The following is a 25,589-nucleotide window of genomic DNA, read 5'->3' as shown; positions in this document are numbered from 1 at the left end:
AAAGCAGAAGGAAAACAACACAGAAACAGGAACTTTAAAAATTTGTTGATCTGCCAACTCTTCTGGTAAGTTTGACCCTGAGAATTCTTTCCACATATTTTACTATAAATGTAATCTTCAATAAATATGTATACATGGTTGATTAAAATATATTGACCATGCATACATTTTGGTTCCTGCAAGCTAGTTCTTAAATATTCTGTGAGGTTATTAGAAAACTGATATTCACAATTCGATGCAGTTTATGAAATACATAAACTTTGGGCACGTCTCTAGTTCTGCAGCTTTGTTCAGATAACTGGAATCTTCCCAAAAGGATAACAAAAAGTTTCAGCCTGCCAGGCCAATATACCTCTCTTACACGCAAACTCAGTAAAAATTCTGAGAACATTTTCAACAGCTACTATGGATTACGCTGCCTATTTTACAGAAATGGCCATTAGTGCCTGAACAGATGGAGAACAGGCAGAACTAATTCTGCAATGTGCAAGAATTTGCTGCTTGCACAGATTTCTGATTACAGTTAATTACTGGAGTTGAATTTACCCAGGATTCAGTATTCTAAATGATATAAATTACTTTATGATTATTATGTCTGAAGATTTCTATTCCAAGCTCTGCTATATGCAGCTCATCTAAATACAGGTACAGATCTAAACAACCATTTTCTACAGATGACAACCAGAAACAGTATCAACAGTGCTTTACCTCTTCTCCTGAGTGGGGTTTGGAAATAAAAAGCTGTGGCCTATAATAGATTTGATATGATGTAGCATTGATTATTGTTGTCTTATCTTCTATCTGTAGAATTTGTATACCTTGTCGAACCATGGAAGAAATGCAGAATTCACACAACTGTAAGATAATGAAAATTGTGATGAATTAAAAAAACCCCACAAAATGTAGTGAAATGCAGCAATAGAACTTCTGCTTTCTTTCTAACCACAGAAACCCTGTCTATATTCATGCACTTCGTAACTGGAGCCACACCAAGTACTTTTGAAGTTGCATCTGTCAATGTTATCCAAACAAGACTGAGAATTCATTACTTTTTTTTCTAGGAGAAATTGTATTATCTTTAGGGTTGCACAGTATGTTTTTGGCAATCTAATTCTTCAAATTACATTTCATACATTGTTTATACTCTCTTTATGTTGAACATATATTAACATAATTAGGGAGAAGCTTTCACACTGCATACATTTGATTGTTTTATCTGCTATATGACTTTGTTTTAACATGATAAAGTTACAAATCATTATAATTTTCTTCAAACCTTTTGATGACCTGGAAAAGCACCAAGTTTTATTTCAGCTTCAACAAAACCTTCTTCATCCAATGTTACTACTTCCCCATTATCGGCATCCTTCCATTTTGGGGAGGTCACGTTATGAACCAGCTTAATTGCCACTGATTTGTGCACAGTATTAGTGTTTGCCCAATATATTCCAACCTGAAAAGCTTCCTGCAAGAGAAAAATGACTGATTATCAGTTGTTGACAATTTGATACACCTCTACTACATTTCTAAATGCAGTAGACAGTGAATATAATTTCTTGCCTTTCTCCCTCTGATTCTTTCTGTGTGGTACATGGGGGAAAAATGAAGACAAAATAAACAAGAAGTATCAGATTGCTCAATTGGAATTGACAAGCTGCTATGTCAAATTATTTCAATTATTTCAAAACTGAAGAATATCAGAGTTATAATAAAAAAAGGAATGTGCATAGTCAAGATATGTGGGAAGATCAGTTACACAAAACTCTGAATTAAGGAAGGCAGGCATTCTAAAAAATCTTCCTCTATTGTAATTCATCTTATGTCATCATCAACTTTCTTGGAGACATGAAAAGCTACGAAGAAACATAACATAATGCTCTCTCAAACCAAACATTCTTTTCAGGCTGTCAACGTTGCTACTGCAGTCAACCATTTCCCAAGCGACAAATTGCACAGCAGGGGCAAAAGTCTTTACTTGGCCTTTACAACAGTTTTCTTGGGCTGCTACATTACACCCACATTACAGATTGTTTGACTGAGCTGAGAGGAAGGTGAGAAAGCTGCTGGTGGAATGAAGGCCTTCTTCCTAGAGTGTCTTTCAGATAATATGTGACTCTCCATCTTTAAGATGTTTTTCAAACATTGCTATCAAGTATGTTGTGCTACCCACTAGGTGACTCAGTCAGTATGATAAATTCCTATTGCTATTGCTACTCCTCATCACATGACTAACAGACAAGTGACTGCAAAGTGGGAATCATCTGGAGTAATAACCATTCTTCAGCATCAGTGTGTTCAGCAGAACTGTGCCTGCTAACGTGAATAGCAAAGTTACCTCAAAGTTGGGAGGTATAATTACTTTCCCACTAGGTACTTGAAGAACAATCTTCTCTCCTTCAAACAGCCAGAGGTCCCACTTGGACTGATTGATAAGCAATGCCCAGGGCAGGAGTTCAATCAGTAGAGTTTTAACACACGGTTTCCACACTGACAGCTTTACCCTCATTGGACTATCCCATTGGGAGAGTTGTTCACTGCTGCCAAAAACAAATAAGCAAAAACATAAAGTCAAAGGAATAATGAATTCAAGGTTACACATGATAAGGCATCATTTCATAAATTTGCAAGGCTTTTCTGATTGTGAAATAGAAAAACTATCTCTTCTTACCTTATCATTCGGGAACACACAGAGGTGCTGTCAGACAGATCTAGATACAAGTAGGCTATAAAGGCAAAATTTTAAATCCACAAGCTCAACATAAATTTAGTCAATTAATAAATGCCTTAATAGAGTTGCCACTGTCCTTCAGAGCTAAACCTGTGACTTTTGCAGTCATCAAATCACATTTCCTTTTATTCCCCAACAACGATTTCTACAGCAACTCTCTGTTTCTGTACTGAAACAAACAGCAGCTGAATAAACAACAGCCTCCAGAGCTGCAGTAAAGAAAATGCATTCACAAAAAATGGTTCCATTTTTTAAAAATCTGTACTGATGCAATCTTCTCAGTGTAAACAAGGGCAGCCCTGAGGCTGACCTCATTTTTTTCCCCACCTGCCACAGATTCTGTAGATTACCAGCAGGAATAATGTAATTGCTGAAAATATATTCAGTGTTCATCACATACAGGCTTCTAGAACATGATTTCAGTTTATTTGGTAAGGCAATGCAACAGCCATGAAGAAGGTTTAGCAAGGAATTACCTGTCTGAATCCTTTCTATTATAGGGCCATGCAGGCTGAGGAGGACTTGTGGTGCCATAGAACTCGGAGAGCACTTGGCTGACGTTGCCACCTGGATGGGATTTAGTTGCTATTTGTTTAATCAGTGTGGTTGAGATAGGGACTGCGCACTCTGATGGATCATCTTCCTCCCTGTCATTGAAAACAAACTCAGTCACACAACAAGACCAAGCATTAGCAGCACTAACATTTTCTCTAATGAAGCTTCCCAAGGGTACTCTGCAGCGAGAACACTCTCAAGGTAATTGTGGATGAATCAAGTTATGACGTCTTACAAGTTCCTGAGAATTTACTGACATGCATGGATGTGTTATGACACTGTAATGACCCTAAAAATTCTTCAGTATTCACAAAAAAACATTTCAAGAGCATTCACAAACTAATTTTTTAAAACACAAGAACATGGACTGCTTAACCAAACAAATGCCAGTGTGCTTACGATAGTTACACCAAATTTATTATTTCCCATGATAACATTTCAAGCCACATATGGTTGCTCTGTGATATCCCCTCTGCACATGGCATACTTTTGGAAAAAATGCAGTAGAAGTTAAGGTGTAAATTATTCACTCTTTTCCACACAAATGAACCATTTTCAAGGAAAATTAGTATTTTACCTGGCTTGAAAAGTCAGGTGGTGTGTAAGATCAGGCTCTATATTTTGCAGTGCTTTCTCTTGTCCTTTTCCTGGAATCACTTGTGTTTCATTCAGTCCCAGACTTCTTTTCTCTATATGGATGATAATAGGGTCTGGAAGATGGCTCCTTACAATGAAAAGAGGGCTGAAAACAATCTACAAAAAGAAAAGAATACATTGATTTAAAGTTAATTTTATTTCAGTCATACAGCTGTTGAAACAAACTATTAATAAATATTAATAAATACATTTATTTAAAATTAATTAAAATAAATTAAAATAATAATTAAGAATAAAATAGTAGTATTAATAAATATTTACAGTGCATCATTCTGACCTTTATTCTGACCATACAATTTATGGTATGACATGTAAGGCATAAACATTTAGATTTCAGAGACTTTAAATGTACTTACTAATCGCTGTTGCACATGTGAATTGGGCTCTAAAGTCAAAATTGTGCACCACACATATGTTATTGAACTCTTTGAAGATGGTACCTGTTTGCAGAAAGATCAGCATTACACTAATATTATTTCAGGATGATAACGTTCACTATTTCATTATATCAAACAGAAGTCTAAATGCCAAGTACCCAGTTCTCTCAGACATTTTTAATGCTGTACTCCATATACCCATTTCTAGTCATACCTGAATGACAGTGCTGTGTTCTGTGTGCTTAGAACTTAGACATACATCTTGGGACCAGTCTTCATCTCCTGGAGATTTCACACTCAGCTCAGTGAGCTCATTGTTTTCTAGGATATATGAAGGCAATTTCTGCTTGGCTGCAAGGCAGTTGATGTGTTCTTTAACAACAGCCTGTCCGTCTTGACTAATGTAATGCTGAACAACTTTCAGTTCAATACTTTCAGACAGGTAACTACAGACTGTCTGCCGTCCGCAGATTAGGATCTAAAACACACAAAAAATGCAGCTCATATATAAACAATTGTGGAAAAAAAAGGTGAAAATTGAATTAGAGAGTGAAAACCTGTAGAAGAATAATCTCCCTGCTTTAGATTTTAGGAAGCACTGCTGAAGGTAGTGAATGGTAAAATATTATTTTTATTGGCCAAACGTATGTGCAATTTCATAGAAATCTAGGCATTAAAATACTTGAAATATTGCTAAGGCAGTATCCAGGTTTGAAAAAAACACGTAAATATCTACTTTCCTGCGTACTGACTCAGCAGTACTGCCCATAGCTGACAGTTCTAGCTTGGATTTTAAGAGTTCTGTGATCGTCTCGGAATGCTGAGACCTTTCTGAGCAGTCACAGCGATGTACTTCAGAAAGGTTTCTACTGATAACTCATATTCCCATCACAAGCCAATGATCCAGACCTGTCACAGTATGTCTGCTGTTTTAAAGCTTATAATTTCATTAAATGACTGTAACATGTTTTTGTATTTAAGTGCACCCACCTAGAAAACGACCAAATTAGACTCGGCGTTGTTGCTGTCCATCATGCATGAATAGTTTATTGTAGAAATATATCTGACTTTTTCCAAGCTATACCAGGGAACATCATTCCACGTGTATCCCTGTACGACCATCATCATTTCTTTTTTCATGAATGAGGGCACACACCATAGCTACAGCTCACCAAGTGAAATCTCAGCAGGGCTTCCAGTGCCACCAGGCACTGCTCCTGTCTGGTCAGCAGTGCTACTGTTTGGCAATACAGCACAAGGGACTCTGCCTCAACCATGAGCTGAGCATGTTATGTCCACCACATGCTCTGGCTTCTGCCAATGCAGGCAGAATGGCTGCAGTGCCATTGCAGATCTCTTTACAAAGGTAGCAAAAGGGAAGTTATTGCACAGCAGCTCATTTTCAAATGTTAATTTGGTAATTCTTTTTCTTTAAGAAATATGAAGGCCTGAATTACAACCCAGAATATATTATGAACAGTTTCTTAAAAAAAATTAAGAAAAATATTTGTTTCTCAAGAGATTAAAATATATAAGAGATTGTGTAATTTAGCACTGTCAGAACTTAGGAATCATGCAAAGGGATGTTTACTGGAGCATATAAAATATGTGTTGGTAACCGAGCTTTTAAATGCTAAGATCCACGTCAAAGTGAAGAAAAAAGTTGTAAAAATTCCCAAAAATATCCCCAAAAGACTGCTATACTTGTTTTTTGCAGGTCCCAGTAGGAGAGAATAAATAACAAAGTGACTAATTCATGAATAGGTAAGTTTAAATTACTCATGCTATTTTTTCCTAACTGTATCCAATCCTTACTTGCTTCTGCACTCCACTGAGCTGCTGAACCTTGATGATAAGTGATGCTGTCCGGCCCTTGTACTGAATGGTGCGAATGAAGGTCCCTGTATTATCCACACTGAATGGTTCAGACCACCGCCAGTTTCCCCAGCCTTCAATACAGATGTGCAACAGCTGGAAAGAAAGAAATTACTACTTCAATACAAAACCAGGAAAAAAAAAGTGTCTTCCAGAAGGATATAAATTCCCATGACAGAGAAATATTCTTGGTTTGAAATCTCAGCAATGCTAAGCACACCAGTTGTCAGAATGATCCATTCAGTCTTTAATTCTGTGATTTCAGACACAATCAGAAGAAGCAACAATACCATAAAATGGCTCTGAATAATGCGTTTCTAAAAATTACCTGCTTTAACAGTATATTTAGCACACAACTGTTCAGAAAAAAAAGGGCTAGCAGACTAGACAGCATAAACCAGGAAATAAGAGATTTTCTTTGCTGCCTTTGAAATTGTTCTAGAAACCCACGCTATTACCAGCAAGGTGATACAGAATGCAGGTCCATGCCAGATTTTTTGCCTTCAGAACAGGACAGAAAATTACAAATATCCTTCCCTTCAAAATAAAGAAGGACTTGTAGAGCTTGCATATATGTGTGTGTTAAATGCAGAATGTGGTATATTGCTGAGAGATGGGAAACATTTCATTTCTTACACAAATGTGGTGGTAAGTTCAAGCTTGACTGCATGAGAAGAAATTTAACTGCATAATTATACTCCCTATGTGATTTATTCCGGAAAAGGAGTGGCTTTTTTCCAGTTTAACTTAAATCACTTCCAGAGCAATATAGTCTTTCATCATTTGAAGGGCCTTTCATCCATTTACCCACCATACGCACTTACCTCTGTCCCATGGAGATTCTTTAAGCCAGAGTAGTGAAAATTGGTACTGTTCCATGTAGGTCAATGAAGTTACATAAATTTACACCAGCTGAAGATCTGGCTATTTAGCTGTGTATAGATCTTTTGTGGCTGTGCAAACTTAAGGATGTGAGCTATATATAAGGGATCAAAGCAATAAGCATTCTGGGTAAAATTTATTCTTTGCAGAGGGCCAGCACAGAGCCTAAGCATCACTTAAGTTCTTTAAAATAGTCATATGAAGGCCTTGTGGGAATTCTCTCTTGAGGGTTGAATTTCACTCTGGTTTTGGACATCTGTTATTAATTAATTTAAGCAATTGAGAACAGGATCAGGCCCCAAGATCGATTATTTACACTAGCAAAAACCGAAACTTGTAAATACTGTGTTCTTCCATAATTGGTTTTCAGGAAGAGATAGCACTCACCATGGGTCTGGTCAGTCAGACTTAGTGAAGGGCTGAATGTTGGAGTTTTCTTCATTGTTTTAAGAAACAACCACAGCAGTAACTTTCAAAGATATTACAACTCAGTAGCCTGTTTGCAATTTGTGGTATCCTCAGCACAAGTTACACACAGAACAATAACATCCATTCAGTGGGTGGCTTTTGAATTTGCAAGAGTGATGACTGTTGCATTCAGATTCAAATGAGCTCTGTGCTGGAAGTACAAAGGCTGATATGTGCCCATGTGTGCAAGGGCAGGATCTGGATGTGCACACGCATGGGCACAGCTTTATATTCATGGTTATGTTGAGGGAGGCTATACACTAGGATAGTCAAACTCATAAACAAACATGTCACTTCAATTCCTAAGTATTAGTTACAGAAAAGGATAAAGAAAACAATATAAAAAAAAATCCAACTGCAGTGGCTGGAATCCATTCAGTTTCTTACAGAGGCAGCTGGGAATAAATCTCATCACATATGAAAATTAGGAGAAACAAGAAAGCTGTTTACTTTGGAGAGAATGGTAGCTGGAAATGACAGCCAAATAATGAGAAAAGGTACTTAAGTGGTCAGTCTCAGCTAGCAGGACCACAAAATACAGTGTGCTCCAAAGATAGATGTCATGTAAATGCCATAATTGACGATTAGTAATTGCATGTAGCTACAACATTAGGATGTCTCCCACCCTGTATAAACAGCTTTGCTCATGAGTTGAATGCTCCCAAGGAACATGCTGTCAGCTTTCCCTGAGCAGTCATTAGCTCCCAAATGCTGCCTTACTAATTTTCTTTGTCTGCATTTAACTTCAAGGTTCAGAAAGAAAAATAAAGAAGAGGTATTATCATATATTGGCATTTTCCTGTTTTACAAACATACAATTTGCATAGTGGTAAACGCAAAGCATACAGCCTTCATAATTTACTTGAAAGCTATCTGACATATTTGTATTAATGACCTAACTGCATAAGAATTGGGCACTGTATACATTTACTTTTGAGCCAAGAAACTGCATCCCGTGAATACAAAAAAGGATCTCTGGATGATTAAGTTATTTAAATGTGAGATTTCTGGAAAAGATGGCTAGAAATAATCAGCAAATGACACTAAGCGATGCAGAGATATATGGCAGGAAATAAAAATGGAAGTGATTTTAGAGAATTAAGTAACAGATGATAGCATTATTTTAGCAGAAAACAAATTCACAGAATTTTTTATGTTGGAAGGGATTCACAAGGTTCATCGAGTCCAGCTCTTCAGTGACTGGCCCATACAAGGACTGAACCCACAACCTTGGTGTTATTTGCACCACGATCTGACCAAATAGGTATCAAACTGACCTGATACTACAGATTTGCAATAATTGCCATTAACTCCCTTTTATTTATCAAGCTTTATGCTAATTCTAAGAATTTATTAGACATGCTGCTCAAAAAGAGTTAAATATAACTAGGTAAGAGACATATATTAGGAGAAAAGAGAAATCATTGCATAAAGGTACAAAAAATTTTCAATGTACTTCAAAGCATTCTGACAAATACAATCCAGTGATAAGTGAAAATGTGTAGCTTAAGAGAGAATTTAAACAGACTATCTATTGTATATTGTACATCTATTGTATAAGATAGGCACTCATTCATGTAAATATTTGATTTCTGCATTTTCTCTCAGGGAAATATACCAGCAGATAACCCAGAGAGTTTCGTTTTGACTAGACTTTGCTGGGGTTTGGATTTTTAATTCTGAGCCATTATGGACTTGTGTTTTGAGAGGGAAAGAAATTACTTCAGGGAGGCACACTAAGATGAAGCTGCTCCTACTGGAGTAAATGGCTAGAATAGCTTTATCTTTAAAATAAAGAATACCTTTATCATGCCTCTTCACAGAATGTTTCTATGCACTCCTCAGAATTGACTTAGGTTTTCAGCTAGATGTGTGAGTGAAGGATACGATCTGAGTAAATAAAGCTGAGTGTCATATGACAAGGCATGAGGACTAAAATGGGGGATTAAAAGTGAGGCTAAGAAGGGAGCCTGTCCAGAAAAGGCATCAATTTCCAGTTGTATAAGTAATTTAAAGCTTGAGCCCTCAAAATGCTTAGTGATGCAAATTTGATTTCTACTTTGCTTGTATATTCACCAGATTTAACTTGGTTTCAATAAGGTTCTTTAGATTGTATTTGTCTTCTAAGTCAAACTAGAAAATGCTTTTTTGGGGGGAACAAGGGTAATTGCAATGAACTGTGAGAGTTTGAAAGGAATAAAGTGAGGACCTGGTTAATGGTATGGAAGCAGTTGTTATTTTAAAAGACAGAAGACAGTAAAAGCTGTGATGACACAGCAGCATGGAGGAAATGTAGCGCTAGAGATGGGAGCTGAATCCTGAGACTTGAAGCTAAAGCAATTTCCAATTGAAAAATTAAAGGAGAACCTTGATTTGTATTTTTTACTGTGTTTTCACATTACAGGGTGGTTCTTGGATTAGGATTCACAACAATAAAACCAAACAGTATTTAGAAAACAGTGAATGAAATATTTATTCTGTACGTTATCACCTGCAGTGGTCACCAAACAGCTTGAATTTCACTTTGGCTTCATTTCCTCATGTGACCTGGGAGATCTGGCTGGTTCTATGCCAGCGGACCTTGTAAGACAGAAGGCCAATACAGAGCATGGAAAAAGGCAATTTCCAACACCCCATGATGGCTAATAGAAAAAAGGTCACACTTGGCAGATTAACTGTGACCTTGGGGGCTCCTGAAGATTTTGTGAGCCTCAACATAACCTGCAAAGCAGACCTGAACCTCACAGGTACAAAGTGACTCTACACACTGCAGCAGAGTCTTTTAGTTAAGGAACAGTAACCAAATTATGAGGGTTTATGGATAATATTAATCCTTATCTGCCCCAGCTTTTATCTAGAAAGTCAGTTTCATCTAATATGGTTTAACCATTGATTTAGAATGCAGGACCCCAAATAAAAGCCGTAGCACTTGCCTCACTACTTGAACAGTGTAAAATAACATAAAACTTTTTTGCCTGATGTTGTTCTCTAAATGACCTGGGGAGGATTATGTAAAGTACAACAGATTGTTCAGAGAACCTGTAACATTCCTAAATAGTAAAACGGGAAAATATCCCAACAACAACTGGATATATAAGTTACAGTTTCTAAGTTTGAGCCCACATAGAACTACATATAATTTTACACATTATATAACCCAGTATCTGAAAGAACTGCAACTTGGAAATAAATAACAATGAACTGTGAACCTGCTGGACATGCAACAAGAATCAAAATTTGTTGTCAGTCTTTTTTTGGTAGGACAATGAGGCGGAGGTTCTTATATAGCAAATTTGCTATTTGTAAAACTACAGTAGCCTTTAAAAAATATGTTCATAAAATTTGATCAGAATTTGTGTTCATAGACACACTATTTGAAATAAGGAAAATTTTAAACGTGTTCAAGCGAAGGTATTAATAATATACTAACCAGTACTAATATCTGCTCAAGACTTTGTAAATGTATGATAAGAAAAGTAAGTGATAGATATATTTTCCTTCAAATTCTATGTAAATAGCAATAAAATGACACAGTTTCAGGCATATTTACTTACTTTGATAAGAAATAGATATATTTTATTTATAACCATATTCTCATTGAAGTATTTGCCCGATTCAACATAGGAACTGATTTTTATCCATTACATCTGCTGCTTCAAGTTAAAAATAGTGAAAAGTGAAAATGGACTGTTACTGTAACCCTGGGAGGAGACTGCAGAAAGGTTTGAGCTGCTACTTCTATGCAACATTATGATTTACACAGAAATCAAACTAATAAACTGAAATCCATCACTCTGTGCTTCCTCAGAGGACTCTGCTGAAATGTGAGTGTGGGGAAAACAACTAATAGTAACTAGCATGTTTATAGACAATTTTTGCTGTCTATTCACAAGCAAACAATCTCTGTAGAATACATTCAGGGGACTTTCACATGAATATCTAGATTTTACATTTGCTGTGATCACTAGTGGGACCCTCCAATTGCCTACTGTCTTGCAAGACAAAATTCCTTAACCCTGAGTAAATTGCTAGGAAGATCTGATCTCTTCTAACTTCAGCGTTTCACCCTATGTATCATATGCTCCAGTACATCTAAAAAACACAGCTGTCTTGGAGACAAACATGACTTTTGATGTAACTGGGGCCCATCCCACAAAGCAATGTGAAGATCAAGATAAGGAGTGCAGACTGGATCCAATAATAATGTAGGAGCCAGTGTTGTCTGTAGAGCACAGGAATGATGTATCTTCTCTTCCCTTTTAATGATATCTAACAGACCTCTAACTTTCATTAAAATCTGCAAAAGGAACTCACAAAATCTGGCAGCTTTAGATAGAATTGCTTAAAGCCTCAAATATCACCAGTTTTGGACCTACCCCAACTCTGAAAGGGACTATTTAGTTGGGGGTGTCTTATCCCTCAGGAAGGCAAAACCCTCATGAAATCTGAGGAAAATGTGGGGGATGGAGTGGCGTAGAAGAGTGAGCATTGGACCTCAGACTTATTACTGAAATATTAGCCAAACTAGCGAGACTTGCAGGAATCACAGTGAAAGTTAAAAGGGAAAAGTTACGTTCCCTGAAATGTAAAGGATCCGGGCAGCGAAAAACGGAAGGAAGCAAGGAGCTTTAAGTTAAGCCAAACAGTTGGAGGGACACCATCAAGAGCTGATAAATCCAAATCCTTGGTGTGCTATAGCTGTTTTAGTAACATTAAAAAGTTGAATTTTTTTAAATTATGGCCTATAGTTTCATTAATAATAAAATTAATTCTAAATGTAAATAAAGCATTATAAAACTATCTGCTAAAATATTTAATTGTGTTAAATTATTTAAATGGGCAATTACCGCATCTCTAGGCTTAATTAGCAAAAGAAAAATGGGGAATTTTATTGATGTGAATGTAAAAGAAATACAATCCTTTTAAAACTATTTATTTTCGTTTAACTGAACTGCCTTGCCATACTAAAAAAAACATTTTGCAGAGGTTAAATAAAGTATTTCATGGCAACCGCTGCTTCTTAGTGCCTGTGTAACAAGAAACATGAGCCAGCCAAAGTTGTGCAAGTTGGTTTTCTTTCCCAGTAAGAGAATGTGGTATCTAAGACCTTGTCCTAACTCATTTTATCCCCAAGAGTAAGTCAAGTAAGTCAAGTATGAACTAATGCCTGGAGGGAAGTCCCTGAGTCCAGAAGTATGGATTATTTCACATTTATCTTACAATCTGCTCTCAGAGTTCTTAAAATTCACTAACTTGGCAAGTCAGGAATTATCATGAGAAATGAAATAATTTCATAACTATGAAGTCATCTAGCATTCCACGAATATGACACTCAGAGGCTTTGTCCATGCTTGGGCATTATTCTGACCTTTGGATAACAAGCTGCTAGATAGTTTTGCATGGAAACAATTAGAAAAGTGCCGTAGTATAACAGGGACAACCTGATGTCTTGATTGCGTTGTTGTTTTCATTTCAAGGATTTGTATTAATCATTAAAAGAATATACAGGACAACATTTATTATAATATTTAAACAAACTTGTTTTGTATCATTTAAAATGACAAAGGATTGTACTGTTTAGATGAACCGCCATTCTGAAGCATGCTGTATTTACAATTATTTGTATTGGCAATAACCAAATGAATAAGCTTATAGGGGAATGCCAAGGCCCTCTCTCTACAAGATCTTCGTAAAGAAAATTTGTTTCTATCTAAACAGCATGTAGAAAGCCTGTGCTTCCATATAGTTTCAGTGAAATTACCTCAGTGCTGTTTTTTAGTCTCTAAATTTCCCAGCAAGAGATAGCTGTTTAAAAACGTTAAGAGAGCAGAAATCGTCTTGAAATTATTCCAAAGGTTGGGACAAGGAAGGTATAAGCTCCCTACTAGAAGAGCCTGCTGGCCAGCAGCGTGGCTGAGTCAGGAGTGAGCTGTTAGCTTTGCCATCTCCTGGGACATGGGAATCCATCATGACACTCCTGACTATTTATCAGCCCAATTCTTCAGTGAATCTAAATCTGGTCAGAGCAAAACAGAATAGGGAAACCCTTTGACATCACCAACTGTCAGTTGAAAAATGAATATTTGAAAAATGAATCCAAAGCTCCTACTGTCACCTCACCCACTCCCTTATTTGTTATTTGGTTTTCTGATGGACTTTCCCATCTTCCATCCTGCACTTTTATTTTTTAATTTAATAAGAAACTTACATAGCAGCCATGTAAATGGAATGCTTTGCACAGGTCAAGTCTGTGACTGAAAGCACAGTTTAAGTTTTCTAGGTGTTAGAAGGCTAATGCCATATATTCTGCTGGTGGTCCTAAGAAGTTCAGCTGCAACTAAGAGAAAGTATCAATGATGAGCTGTCATTTTAACTCTTCAACTTTTCACTTGCTTGTGATAATCTTCATTTTTAAAACTCTTTCCAGTTTGCACCACTACTGAATATACACGATAATCAGAACTGCATCTTTAGTAGATCTACCTAATACAAGGATTTTCAAAATGGAATAATTTTATGTAAGTAACCAGAAAATGGATATAACAAATTTTTAAGAGGAAAGCCTCACTTAGTTCAGGGTTTATTTACAGTTGCTTTAAATATTTCCTTCTTCTTCCATGTATTTATGAAAAGGTTTAAATGCAATTTTGGCTGGTTGCTACAAATACAAGTGATAATTGCTTATGAAATATAGGTCACACTTAGCTAGCTTTCTTTCTCCCTCACACAACCAAAGGGAATTACAACTGTAATCCTATGTCCCCTGATGAGTGGGGATCCTGTCTCACACTGACATGTGCCCAGTTGCACAGAGCACAGTCACCATTTGGTTGGATTGCCTGTGGGATGAGGCATCACGGGCATTTTGTGGATGAAAATACATGTCTTTTTTTAAAACATGGAAAGGGAGATACAGTACTCCAGAGTCTCTAAGCCTCCAAAGGCCTCTCTCTGTCACTATTACACCAGCACACACTTTTTGTAACAGCTCCTCTGTTGCTGGGCTAAGATGGTCCTTTATTAGCCTGGCTTCCTCTTAACTTACGCCTTGACTTTGGTGTCAACTGCAACTGTTTACTCTGGCAGAATTTGCTCTGCACAGATTACCACATTCATGTAAAATTCAGTAGTTTTGCATATCCACCAGATGACATATGAACAAAAACCAGAGCAAATTTGCCATCTCTGCCTCCTAGCGTAACTTGAAACTTGCCAGCAGTGAAAATGGGCACAACTCCTGTTTAGAATTACCATTTAAAATTCTAACTTTCTCACATGCTAAGACTGGCATTTTCTAGGGCTCTAGAGGAGTTAGGAACTCCCATTCACTACATTCCTCCTAGGATCTGTAAATATTTTAATAACGTTTCAGGGCAGGACTACTACTTGGCAAATGGGGTGGCACAAGTCTCTTGCTTCCTCCTCAGCAGGAGCTGGGTATATACTAAGAAAAGAGAAGAAATGGTTTTGCTGTTTCATAAACACTTTTTTATTAGATTTAAGTTCTTGCCCTGTCTTGAATTAAGATGAGAAGTCTATTTTTCACCACCACCCAAGTGTAAGTCTCCTCTCCCACGTAACAAGTAATAGGACAAGAGGAAATGGCCTCAAGTTGTGCCAGGAAGGTTTAGATTGGATATTAGGAAAAGTTGCTTCACGGTAAGGGTTGTTAAGCATTGGAACATGCTGCCCAGGCAATGGCTGAGTCTGAAAGTCTTTAAAAGATGTGTGGATGTGGCACTTAGGGACATGGTTCAGTGGTGGACTTGGCAGTGCTGGGTAGGACTCAATGATTTTAAAGGTCTTTCCAACTTAAAAGATTCTATAGTTTCATTGAAATACTTCCTGCTAAAATATTTAAAAATATTTTATTTCAGTTTCAGTGTTTATCCCTTAAAAAACCCCAATAACCCAGAAACTGTATTATTTAAACTATGTAAGTGGGGTGTTCCTGACAATTTCAAATCTTCTTTAAGGCAAGCACTAAGTTGAGAGCTTTGTCCAGTTTGACCCCGTTCTGCAAACAATTTCAGTGAACAGATGCTTCTGGTAAAAACAATTCATTAAAAAAATTCCCCAAACCTCTAATGTGCATCTCAGAAAACAGACACTGATCGCTTAGTTAGAGAAACCTGGCAAGCTGTCTTTCCTTTTTTCAGAAGCTTCACACAACTGCTTGGCTTTACAAAAAGTGCACATCCAGTTCTACCCTTGAGTAATTTTTAAAGAGTTCTGGCTTTCCTCACACTTTGTTTACCTATTCTCTGTGTTGCAGCCCCAGTGTGTGACTCCTGAAGGAACTGGAGCTTTAGAGATAGTTGAGACCACAGAGAAAACCAAACAATCACTGCATAAAGCCACCATCAGCTTTAGCAACTGCTGCCCTGGAAGGGCTGTTTCTCACATACCTGTGGGGACTTGTGTGAGCGCCAGCTGTACTGGTGACTGTGGAGAGTAGCCAGCAAAATATTCTCATCAGTGTCCACCTGGCCAAACCGCAGCGTCTCCTGTGTGTCATTACAGATCACGAAATGGCTGAAGACAAACTCCTCTGCCTCAGGGCATTGGTTCTGAAAGGAAAAGGATGTGAAAGCCAGTAAGAATCAATGTCAGTTGCAGGACATTTGGCAGCTGCCTGCCCAGTGGCGACTGTTACAACACAGCAATGCAAGATCTCTTCCCTTAGCTTTGGCCTCATAGTACTCCCTGCAAAATCTAGATTTTACGTTGACAAAATATATCTTAAGACTAAAAATATTTTAGTTAATGCTTCTGTGATGCAAACCTTAAAGATTTAAAACTACAATAAAAGCTAAATTTTCTAATTTGGGTAAAAAACTTCAACAACATTATATTCTGTGGGAAATTACATGTTACATAGGGCAGACAGGGTACAACAGGCTGAGAAGAGAGGCATGAAGAGGAACTTGAAAACTGAGCACTCAGGCCAACAGATTACAATTCCTCTTTGCCAGCTTCTGCTTCTACTTTGAACATTGCTGTGGATCAGCAGTAGACTCTCTTTCCTGATATCACAACACTTGAAAAGACAGCTAAAGAAAAAACAAGGAGATATGGGGAGAGTATTTTCACAGCTCCATGAGGCTAGTTTGAAAACACATCATGCCACTTAACAGGAAAAAATAAAAACCATCACTGTTTTTAAAAGTATTTTAGATTTTACAGTATTTTTTCTCTAGCATCTTTCCATCCCTCTCCTTCTGCTTTTTGTCTGGCTGTTTGTCAGTCTGTTGACACAATGAGACTACACGATAGTCATAAAAATTGCCACAGCTACAGGTCTTCCACCTCTGAAGGCACAAACTACAATCCCCTGTATGGGAGAGGCCGAAGTGTGACTGACAATTTGATTTGGAGATCATCTCTAATATATTTCTGCCCCAGTCACCAGTAGGCTGGTGCCTTCCACTTACAAGCAGCTATCCAGCAACCATAACAATTATTTGAAGAAACCAACATTTGGATAGTCTTTATGCAGTTTAATGGTTCTAACACAAAGAATTCATCTTCTTGTGGTTTTTGTTACCTCTGTTTGACCCATCTTTCCTAGCACATGCTTATAACAATATTTTTCTGTTGGTTAGTTTCTCTCTTCACAACATAGCACAGCAACTCTTTTCTCATCCTTTCTTCCCATGATGTTTTCTCTAACTTATGGAACCTCCATTGTTTTTGAGAGCTGATTCTGCTTCCCCTCCTTGCTCTCAGTAGACCTTTTAAACAGACATAACAAAGCCAGCACCTTCCCTACCTCTAATCATATGGGTCCCTTAATTCTTTGATAAGAATGTGCCTGGAAGCCTGCAGAAATTCAGAGATCAAACAAGAGGCAGAGAAATATTTCCTCCTAGATCCCTAGGTAGCCTCAGTTATCCATGAAAACCAGTTTGGTACACTGCTTTTAGTAACATTACTGGGTGATGTACATGGAAGTTTTTCTGAGAAGTGTGCAAGGTATGTTCAATTTAGTGTCCTTGAATGTATATTCACTACTGGTTACTCCAGAACAACCTCAGGTACATCTACAGGCAGCATCACAGGATGTCTGGGGCTAGAAGAGACCTCTGGAGATCACCTAGTCCAATGAGCCTGCTAAAGCACTGCTGAAAAGTTTCCAGAAGCTGGAAATAGCAAGCTGCACAGGATCCCATACAGACAGCTTTTGAATATCTCCAAAGAAGGAGACTCCACAACCTCTCTGGGCAATCTGTTCCAGTTATTGGTCACCATCACAGTAAAGATGTTTCTCATGATGCTCAGATGAACTTCCTGTGCTTCAGTGTGTGTCCATTGCTTCTTGTCCTTAATTAAGGCAGGTTGTAATTCCTTCGTAAATGAATGTTTGTGCAAATACTATTCACCCTAGGAATATTTAAGCATGAGAATATTTGGGTTAAAACTTCTTCCCAAATCTCATGACTTCTTCTGCATAAGATTAGGTATCTTTTGTGAAACAGGAGTCAGGTGAGCATAACCAAAACTGCACTACTTCCAAGCAGCAAAACTCATTGCAGAGCAGTATGTCTGTATCACATTCAGTAGCAGATCTGGGTGTGCTAAAGGCTGACATTTACAGTGCCCCTTCAGAGTACAGAGTTTATTTTGGCATTTCTAGTGGAGGATCTATGACTTTTTACTGTCAAGTTGACATACCCACATACCCATAAGTCTACCGCAAATATATATATTTTCCTGTTACAGCTTTGCAAAATGTTCTTTTTAAAAGGGAGGATTTACTATCCGCAGAGCTCAGCATGTTGTTAGAGTCAAACCTATACACAACACCAGGGGAATTTAGGAAAAGCTTTTTTTTCACTCCAATACATTTGCTTGCTGATTACACAGAGATTGAAAGAACAATGCCATAAGATGATGAATTTCCTTCTTTTTACCTTACTAGCTAACATAGTTTCAAGTAAGTAAACACAAACTTTAGGTTCTTATAGTTTCCAGAGGGAAAAGAGAATCCAGCAAGTTTTTGGCATGCACAGAACTTCTATATTTTGCTGGGGGAATGTTATCCTATCAGGAATTATTAATAGACTTGCACAAATTTTGGTGCTGATGAATGACTGCCATTAATCATTAGTCTTGAAAGCTAGATTTGCTACTAGAATCCAATGCTTTTAACAGCAACACTTCTCAAAGTTAAGTGAAAGAGGTATTTTAGGCTCCATTTTATAGTAATTCCAAGGTTTTAACCAAGGAAACACCAAGAGTTGCATAACAAGGCATTGGTCTGTGCTGCCAGGCTTAAGAGAAAGCTACTGATGCCTCCAGTCTTGATAGTAACAGATGACTGAAGGAATATCAAAGAAGCATGAGGATGCTTTAGCTCAGTGTGGCAACTATGTACTGGACACCCATGCTTCTTTGTCCTTAGGGATTTGCAGCAGCACCCTGCACCCACCACAGGGAACTGGATCCCACACTGCTGCTGAAGTCTGAAAGTAGAAGCTTCTAGAATAAGCAGAAAATGGAAAAAAAATAGTCAGCAAAAGGATGGAGTGAAGAAATCTTGATTGATAAAAGAATGGCTAGAGAAACCAGGCATAATAAAACCAAACAGAACTGGGCCATTTGTGTGGCAATGATGCTGAAGGGCTGAATGATGACTCCAGGAGCTGAAAACACCTAAGCAGGGATTAGGAAAAAAATTCCTTCTCTGAATTAAAACAGCAAATCAAAAGAATCAGCAAGAGATTAACAGCCTGAATCAGATACAGATTAGGGTCAGCTCTTGGGGAACAATTTCCTGCCCCTCTTTGGATAATTTTTCAGCTGTTCTTTTCCCTCAGAGAGGCCTGGAAAGTGTCTCTTCTTTATTGGGCTTTCAAATATTTTGTGAATTCTATTCAGAGAGGGGGAAAAACATCCCACATAATACGAGTCACCAGGCTTTCCCTGTCTCAGGACTTTCTGCTCGTGTCTTAGCTCACAGCTATTTCAAAGCATTTCTGGATCTGGAAAGAAACCACACCATAAAAGCCTAGGCCTCTTTATATGCACAAAGTTATTTTCTTTGTGCTTCACAAGCTACTGAAGACCTGTGCAAGCTTTTTCTCTCCCTCTCTCTCTCTCTCTCTCTCTCTCACACACACACACACACACACACACATAAACACACACAAACACACACAAACACACACAAAAACACACTCTACCACCTAGTAAAGTTTTCTTGACAAAGCCTTTAGTAATTTTTCATTTTCCTTGAAGCCCTTCTAAGAGAAAAGAACATTTTCCCTAGGATTCTTTAAACTTCACTCTCATAGCAATGTCCTGACATTATCAGCTAGAAACTTTCTGTATACTTTTCCCTTTGTGCTTGTGGTAGAAAGATGGGAAAACTACTGTGATCACAGATGTCATTTTGACTGATCCCAGCTCATTAAGAAAACTTATGCAACTGCCAACAGAAAGGTTAAACACCATGCAGACTTTGAGGAAAAGAAGTTCTAGAGCTTTAAAACAGGTTTAAAACAGGAGCTTTTCTAACTTCTGAGGAGTTTAGGAAAGCAGTTGCAATGCAAGACCACAAAGGAAAAGCTTTTCCCCAGGAATAACACTTAGTACCACACCTGGGGAGCTGTTTTCTCAGCTGACCCTCTGTCTCTAGATATCTCAAAGCACTAAGGCTGTAAAACAATTTGTGAAGGCTTAAATGCCCAAATAAAGGGCAAAAGACACCACACTCTCCGCCACATGTATATTCACAGGAAACGTGATTTTTGCATTTTTGATTTCACTTGATAGTCTGTGTGTTATTATTAAATAATAAAACTAAATTAATAATAATCTTGAAGTTCCTTGCCCAGGTCCTAAATTATTAAACCCATAACTCTAGCTTTGCATTTAGATGTGCATTAGCCAGTTAGTGCTTGCAGTTAAACAGGGATTTCAAAGTAGACAGTGAAATATGTCAAAAGGGGAAACTGTTTTTAAAAAGTGCTAATCCTCTCAGATTTTCAGCATGTGACTTAGAAGTATAAAGCCTGGTATTTTTTAGGTTTAATCTACTTTCAAAATGTTCACCATTACTTAATAAAAAAATACCAAAACCAAATAAACCAAAAAACCAAACAACAAAAACAACAACCACCACAACAACAACAAATCAGTCCATATTTAGGAAACAAAGAAACTGACAGAGGCTTCTTTTAATTCTGAACTCCTGACCTAAAGGTGCATAGCCAAATTGTTTCATGCTTCATCTGTCTGTCTATTGACTCCAACGTCTCTTGTTGCAGATTTTAATCCAGTAAAAAAATATGTGGAGAATTCAAATAACCTTTCCTTCTAGCTGTAGCATTTATATTGCATTTTGTGTGAACAGCAAACATCAAACAATGCTTATTATTGGGAAATTTATTCCCTCCCCATGTAGTGCATGCTAAGCCTCCCAAACTGGAGGTAAAGTCACATAAAAAAACATCTCAGCAACAAGTAATTTAATAAGCCATTTTGGACCCACTTGCGTGTTAACTGTTCCCTAATTTCAAAGCAATGCAAGTTTTTAATCTCAAATACTCAGGGCTAGATACCCACCACATCAGAACATGGTGGCAAGTACCCCTGACATGAGAGGAAACGAGAAAATTACAGCAACAATTACAGAAGTATATCCTCCTGTGGCTCATGTTAACATTGCCAAATCCATGTATAAATCAGTACCAACTATTCATAGAATGTACCTGTCAGCAATATACTGTGAGACATATGGCTCTACTTAATCAAATATACAATTCCATTTTTTCAACTCAGAATATTCCTTCAAGGCACAGAGTAGTCAGTCAGTCATTCACACTGTGATGTGGTTTAAAACATTTAAATATTTATGCACCATATTTTATTTATATGTATAGCTATGTCTGAGAGATCTTTTTTTTTCCCCCATCCTAAGAGGAAACTGACCTTTCTGAAGCCATTTTGCAGTAGTTGCCACACATGTCTTAGATGAGGGACTAGTACTAAGTCAGAAATATTTTGGGTTTAAACAGCCTACCAAGGACTCTCTTATACTTTCTATGTTTGTTTTTTATTAAAAGCATTGTTCAAAATATGACAAAAAACAGAAATTGGAGCTACAAAGATTTTTGTTCACATTGATATTTGAGCCAGCTGTAAAGATTTAAATCACACTAGATCTTGTTTTATGAATGTCCTTTTGCAACAAGAAAACCATGGAATGCCCTTAAAAAAGAATTTTTTGATATAAACCAGATGTTTTATCCTTTTTTGGGGGCTTTGTTATTGTAGTGCCATGATAGGTAATTAATTCCCAGGCTCCACATAGGTCTTCAGGCAGATGAAGAGAATGATTTGATTTCAAGGCTATAGTGGAGTAAGGGAATTACAGGCCTTTGAGGGGTCATTGCAGAAGCAAGTTTCTTATACTGGGACTGGTTTCAGCCATTAATGCTGCTTGCACAGAATGTAACGTGAAACTAGTGTTGAACTTCAGTAAGGATGGAAGCAGTAGCTGGAAACAATATGCTCTGCTGCTCAGACAGAGCTGAGCTGATGCATCACGTGGCACTCACCTTTTCATAAATTAATGGTATATTTTGCATTTCAAAACCAGGATTTTGATTTTTCTGATATAAATCCATGTAATTTCACTGCAACTCAGGCAGTTCTGGCTACATTTGCCTTTACATATTTTTTTCCTAACCTTCATTGTTATCACAGAAATTAATGTTTATTAGGAAAAACCATTTTCAGTAAGTTTTTCTGAAAAAAATTTATAGAGCATTTGTATCTTGGAATATTTTTAATAAAAGCAGTTGATATTACAATTTCCTATTAAATTAATTGAAATAGTTATTATTTTTCTCATTATTATATTTACATACCTGTTGCCAAGCTTGAATTGCTGTGTTTAGAGAATGCAGTGCATATTGGCCAAACATGATGAAAATAGGGTCAACCATTATTGTGCAGTCCAACAGCCTTCCTGCTGTGCTGCTGGAAATAGCAATCTGCCCCCAGATTTTAAAAGGTTTCACAACACTCTGCATGGTCACATTTCGACACTCCAGAAGCCTACAGTTAGCTTGAGTTGAAAACTGGATCTCCTGGAACATTGACTCATCATTCCACTGACGAAGATATATATGAGGCTCATCAAAGGAAACTATCATGTATTCTAGTTCAGATGGCATGTTCTTATCAGACAAAAATGGCTGAAGAAACTTCGGTGATGCTGAAAAGTAAAAGAACAAACAAGACTAAAATATCACCATTGCTGCATTCTGTATGTTTTTGTAAATTGTGTTTTTACTGCTTGTACATAAGATGAAAACAAGTAAAATTCATTAAAGAGCTGACATTTCTGAAATCTGAAATGAAGCCTGTTCACTGTTCATTAGATGTAAAACAGTATCATAATTAATAGCAACTGCAAACAAAAAGTATTTGCAAACCAAAATCTTTTCATGGTAAATAGACCAGACAGCAAAACTGCTTTATCTACACATGGCTCAATGCTTCAGATTTCAACCTATTTGGAACAGATGCCATATTTCTGTGAGAATTTTTGCTATGGTAGGTGTATATGATATTCCACACATAGCACATTACAAACACAATAAAATTAGCAATATAGTATTTGCTGACATGAGGCTGTGCAAGCCAACAGGCTTGCATTGGAAGTTGTCTTTGCTGCAATTATGGACAGTTCAAGACCACAAACCCACTGAAATGTGACATACTACCCCATAATACTAGAAATGAAACACAACAGTATCCTGAGACTAAAGCATGAGAAATGTATCACAAAAAAGATTTTATCGTGTTCGCTGAAATCTCAGTTGTGCAAAGTGCTGAGCACTGAGGCAGCAGACACTGCAAGTCACGTACACCCCTTGTGTAACATTAAGCATAAGAATATTTCCATTGATGTTATTATTTATGTTGCTGGAACTACTCACATGCTTAAAATTAGCATATGCTCTAGTGCTCTACAGATTTGGAACCAAAACACTCATCCCTATCCAGGATCAAGCCCTGTTATTGTACAAAAGTATAATGGATACAACAAGTTTTGTGCTCCCTTTGTGTATAACATAGCACAAAGAAGCCCCAAAACTTAAGGCCTTTAGATGCTATAACAGCAGTAACAACAGCATCAACTCAGTCGTTGGTGAGAAATAAAACAGCTGTGTTTGATTTTAATCTGATTTTTGCCTTTTCCAGTATATGTAATTTTAAAGACTGAGCATCTGGAATTGGAGTATAATAGTGTGGAAGATTGTGTACTGATAGAGATAGCTGCTAGAGAAGAAATTTTTTGCTAGTCATTGAATGTCGGTATGATTTGATAATGAATAAATTTTAATACTTGCAGAAACATAAAAGCTACTCACAAAGAAAGCTGCCCCTGTCAAAATTATCCAAGACGTTTGCCCATCTTCTATAGAAAGCATTCCTGGCATTTGAAAATCAGACAATAATCTAAAGATCTCTTGGAATGTATTTGCCATTAATGCAATGACAGAGAGCACTGAACAAAACCAGATGTAGCTCCAAAAGTGATCATAACTGAAATAACTTAAATCTGCAGTTCTCAGAGCTCTTCCAAGGAATTCTTACTAAGGGGGTTGCAAAATCTTCAAATATTTTAATAGTACTGTTAATACGCTGGAAAATGCAAAAGATCAAATTCATTCACTAAGATGGCTCAAAAGTGAAGTGGCACCTGCTGTCCCTAATCAGACTATGAAAACCAGACGGCTTCTACAGTTACCCGTTCCGGAGGCAGGAAGGAGCTGCTCATCCAGCCTCACTGCCGACCGTGCACTGACTCAGTGCACACAGCTCAGTGCTGTTTCCCTGAAGCCTGTGCCACTGGTGGCTGTCTGTGAGAGCTTATTTCAGGAATGCCTGAATGTTGGTATGAGGAAATGGGGACTACACAGAGCAAAAGAGGAGTTAAGCAGTATCTATGAACTATGTGTTTTTCTTATTCCACATAAAGCAGTACATACCTGTGCCGAGCTGATCAAGATGATGGCATAGGTGGACTTCCAAACAAGTAAATTGGATCAACACACTTAGTGATGGTACAAACCAAGGAGTAAAACAGGAGTCAACCCTGGTACAAGCTGCTAATGCTGTGGGGGTCACAAGCTGATCACACGCACTTTGGGAGCCAGATTCACTTTCTGAGCTGCAGAAGGAAGATAACAAAGTAGCATTTCAGCACTTCCAGGATTTTACGGCTTTACAGGAGGATTTGATGACATACCATGCTCATTTTCTGACACAGACAGCATCTTGGTTTTATTTTAATTGCTGATGTCAATGCCTGCACTTTTTCCATAGCAGAACGTAACAGACAAGATTGCAATCCGTCCATACTTTTATCAAACTACTTTCAATTTACAAACACTTGAACTGCAAAACCAAAGCCTATTTGCAGAAAATAAAATCAAAATATGCCAGGTACCTTTAATTGTTGAAACAGCTAAGCAGAGTACATGATCATTAATAAAGCTATAAGAATAAGCTGAAAGTCATCTGGTCAAGAGAATGGGTTTTTTAAAATTTGATTTTAAGGAAACCAACTTGCAACCATCAAACTTCTACGTATGAACCCCTTGTCCATGTAAGCTTTACTTCCTTTGCCCTTCTCACTCTACATTCATAATTCAAAAAGAATCTCCAAGTGTTATAAGCTCAGCCTGGAGTCCTTTACTAGCATCTATTACAACATATTAACTACATTTAAAGTGCCACCCCACTGATGATTTTTCATAGCTGTGCTCCTAACACCATGAATTTCCAAGCATTATCTTTCAGTCTCTTGAGAGAACATTACATACCAATTCTACAGGCTGCTAAGACACCACAGAAGTACAAATAAACTTTCTAATTTAAGCCAAAACTATCCTTAATGTTCCTTATTCTCACTCCCTTTGAAGTCTGCCTCTCAAGAGTTTTAGTTTAAAAGTTTTGACTTTATTCAAGAGAATTACAACTGCATCCTCAGTCAAATACTGTCTTTATTTTTAAAATAAAATTTA

General features: G+C 37.4%; 1 protein-coding gene across 6 annotated transcripts in view; it reads right to left on the bottom strand.

The window, feature by feature from the left end:
* Nucleotides 1-25,589, bottom strand: part of VPS13B (vacuolar protein sorting 13 homolog B) — a 433,483-nt gene that overhangs the window by 30,076 nt on the left and 377,818 nt on the right. For all 6 annotated transcript variants that reach the window (XM_085053291.1, XM_085053288.1, XM_085053290.1 and 3 more), the window contains 11 exons: nucleotides 24,552-24,733; nucleotides 22,419-22,768; nucleotides 15,951-16,112; nucleotides 6,133-6,288; nucleotides 4,532-4,795; nucleotides 4,297-4,380; nucleotides 3,861-4,036; nucleotides 3,205-3,375; nucleotides 2,336-2,537; nucleotides 1,277-1,465; nucleotides 709-855 (listed from right to left, as the gene is read on the bottom strand). In XM_085053291.1, the coding sequence (XP_084909417.1) occupies nucleotides 709-855; nucleotides 1,277-1,465; nucleotides 2,336-2,537; nucleotides 3,205-3,375; nucleotides 3,861-4,036; nucleotides 4,297-4,380; nucleotides 4,532-4,795; nucleotides 6,133-6,288; nucleotides 15,951-16,112; nucleotides 22,419-22,768; nucleotides 24,552-24,733 (2,083 nt within the window). The remainder of the gene's footprint in view (nucleotides 1-708; nucleotides 856-1,276; nucleotides 1,466-2,335; nucleotides 2,538-3,204; nucleotides 3,376-3,860; nucleotides 4,037-4,296; nucleotides 4,381-4,531; nucleotides 4,796-6,132; nucleotides 6,289-15,950; nucleotides 16,113-22,418; nucleotides 22,769-24,551; nucleotides 24,734-25,589) is intronic.

Source organism: Lichenostomus cassidix, chromosome 2 (genome assembly GCF_008360975.1).
Source record: "Lichenostomus cassidix isolate B80296 chromosome 2, HeHo_3.0, whole genome shotgun sequence".
Lineage (NCBI taxonomy): Eukaryota > Metazoa > Chordata > Aves > Passeriformes > Meliphagidae > Lichenostomus > Lichenostomus cassidix.
This window is presented reverse-complemented; position numbering and strand designations above follow the sequence as displayed.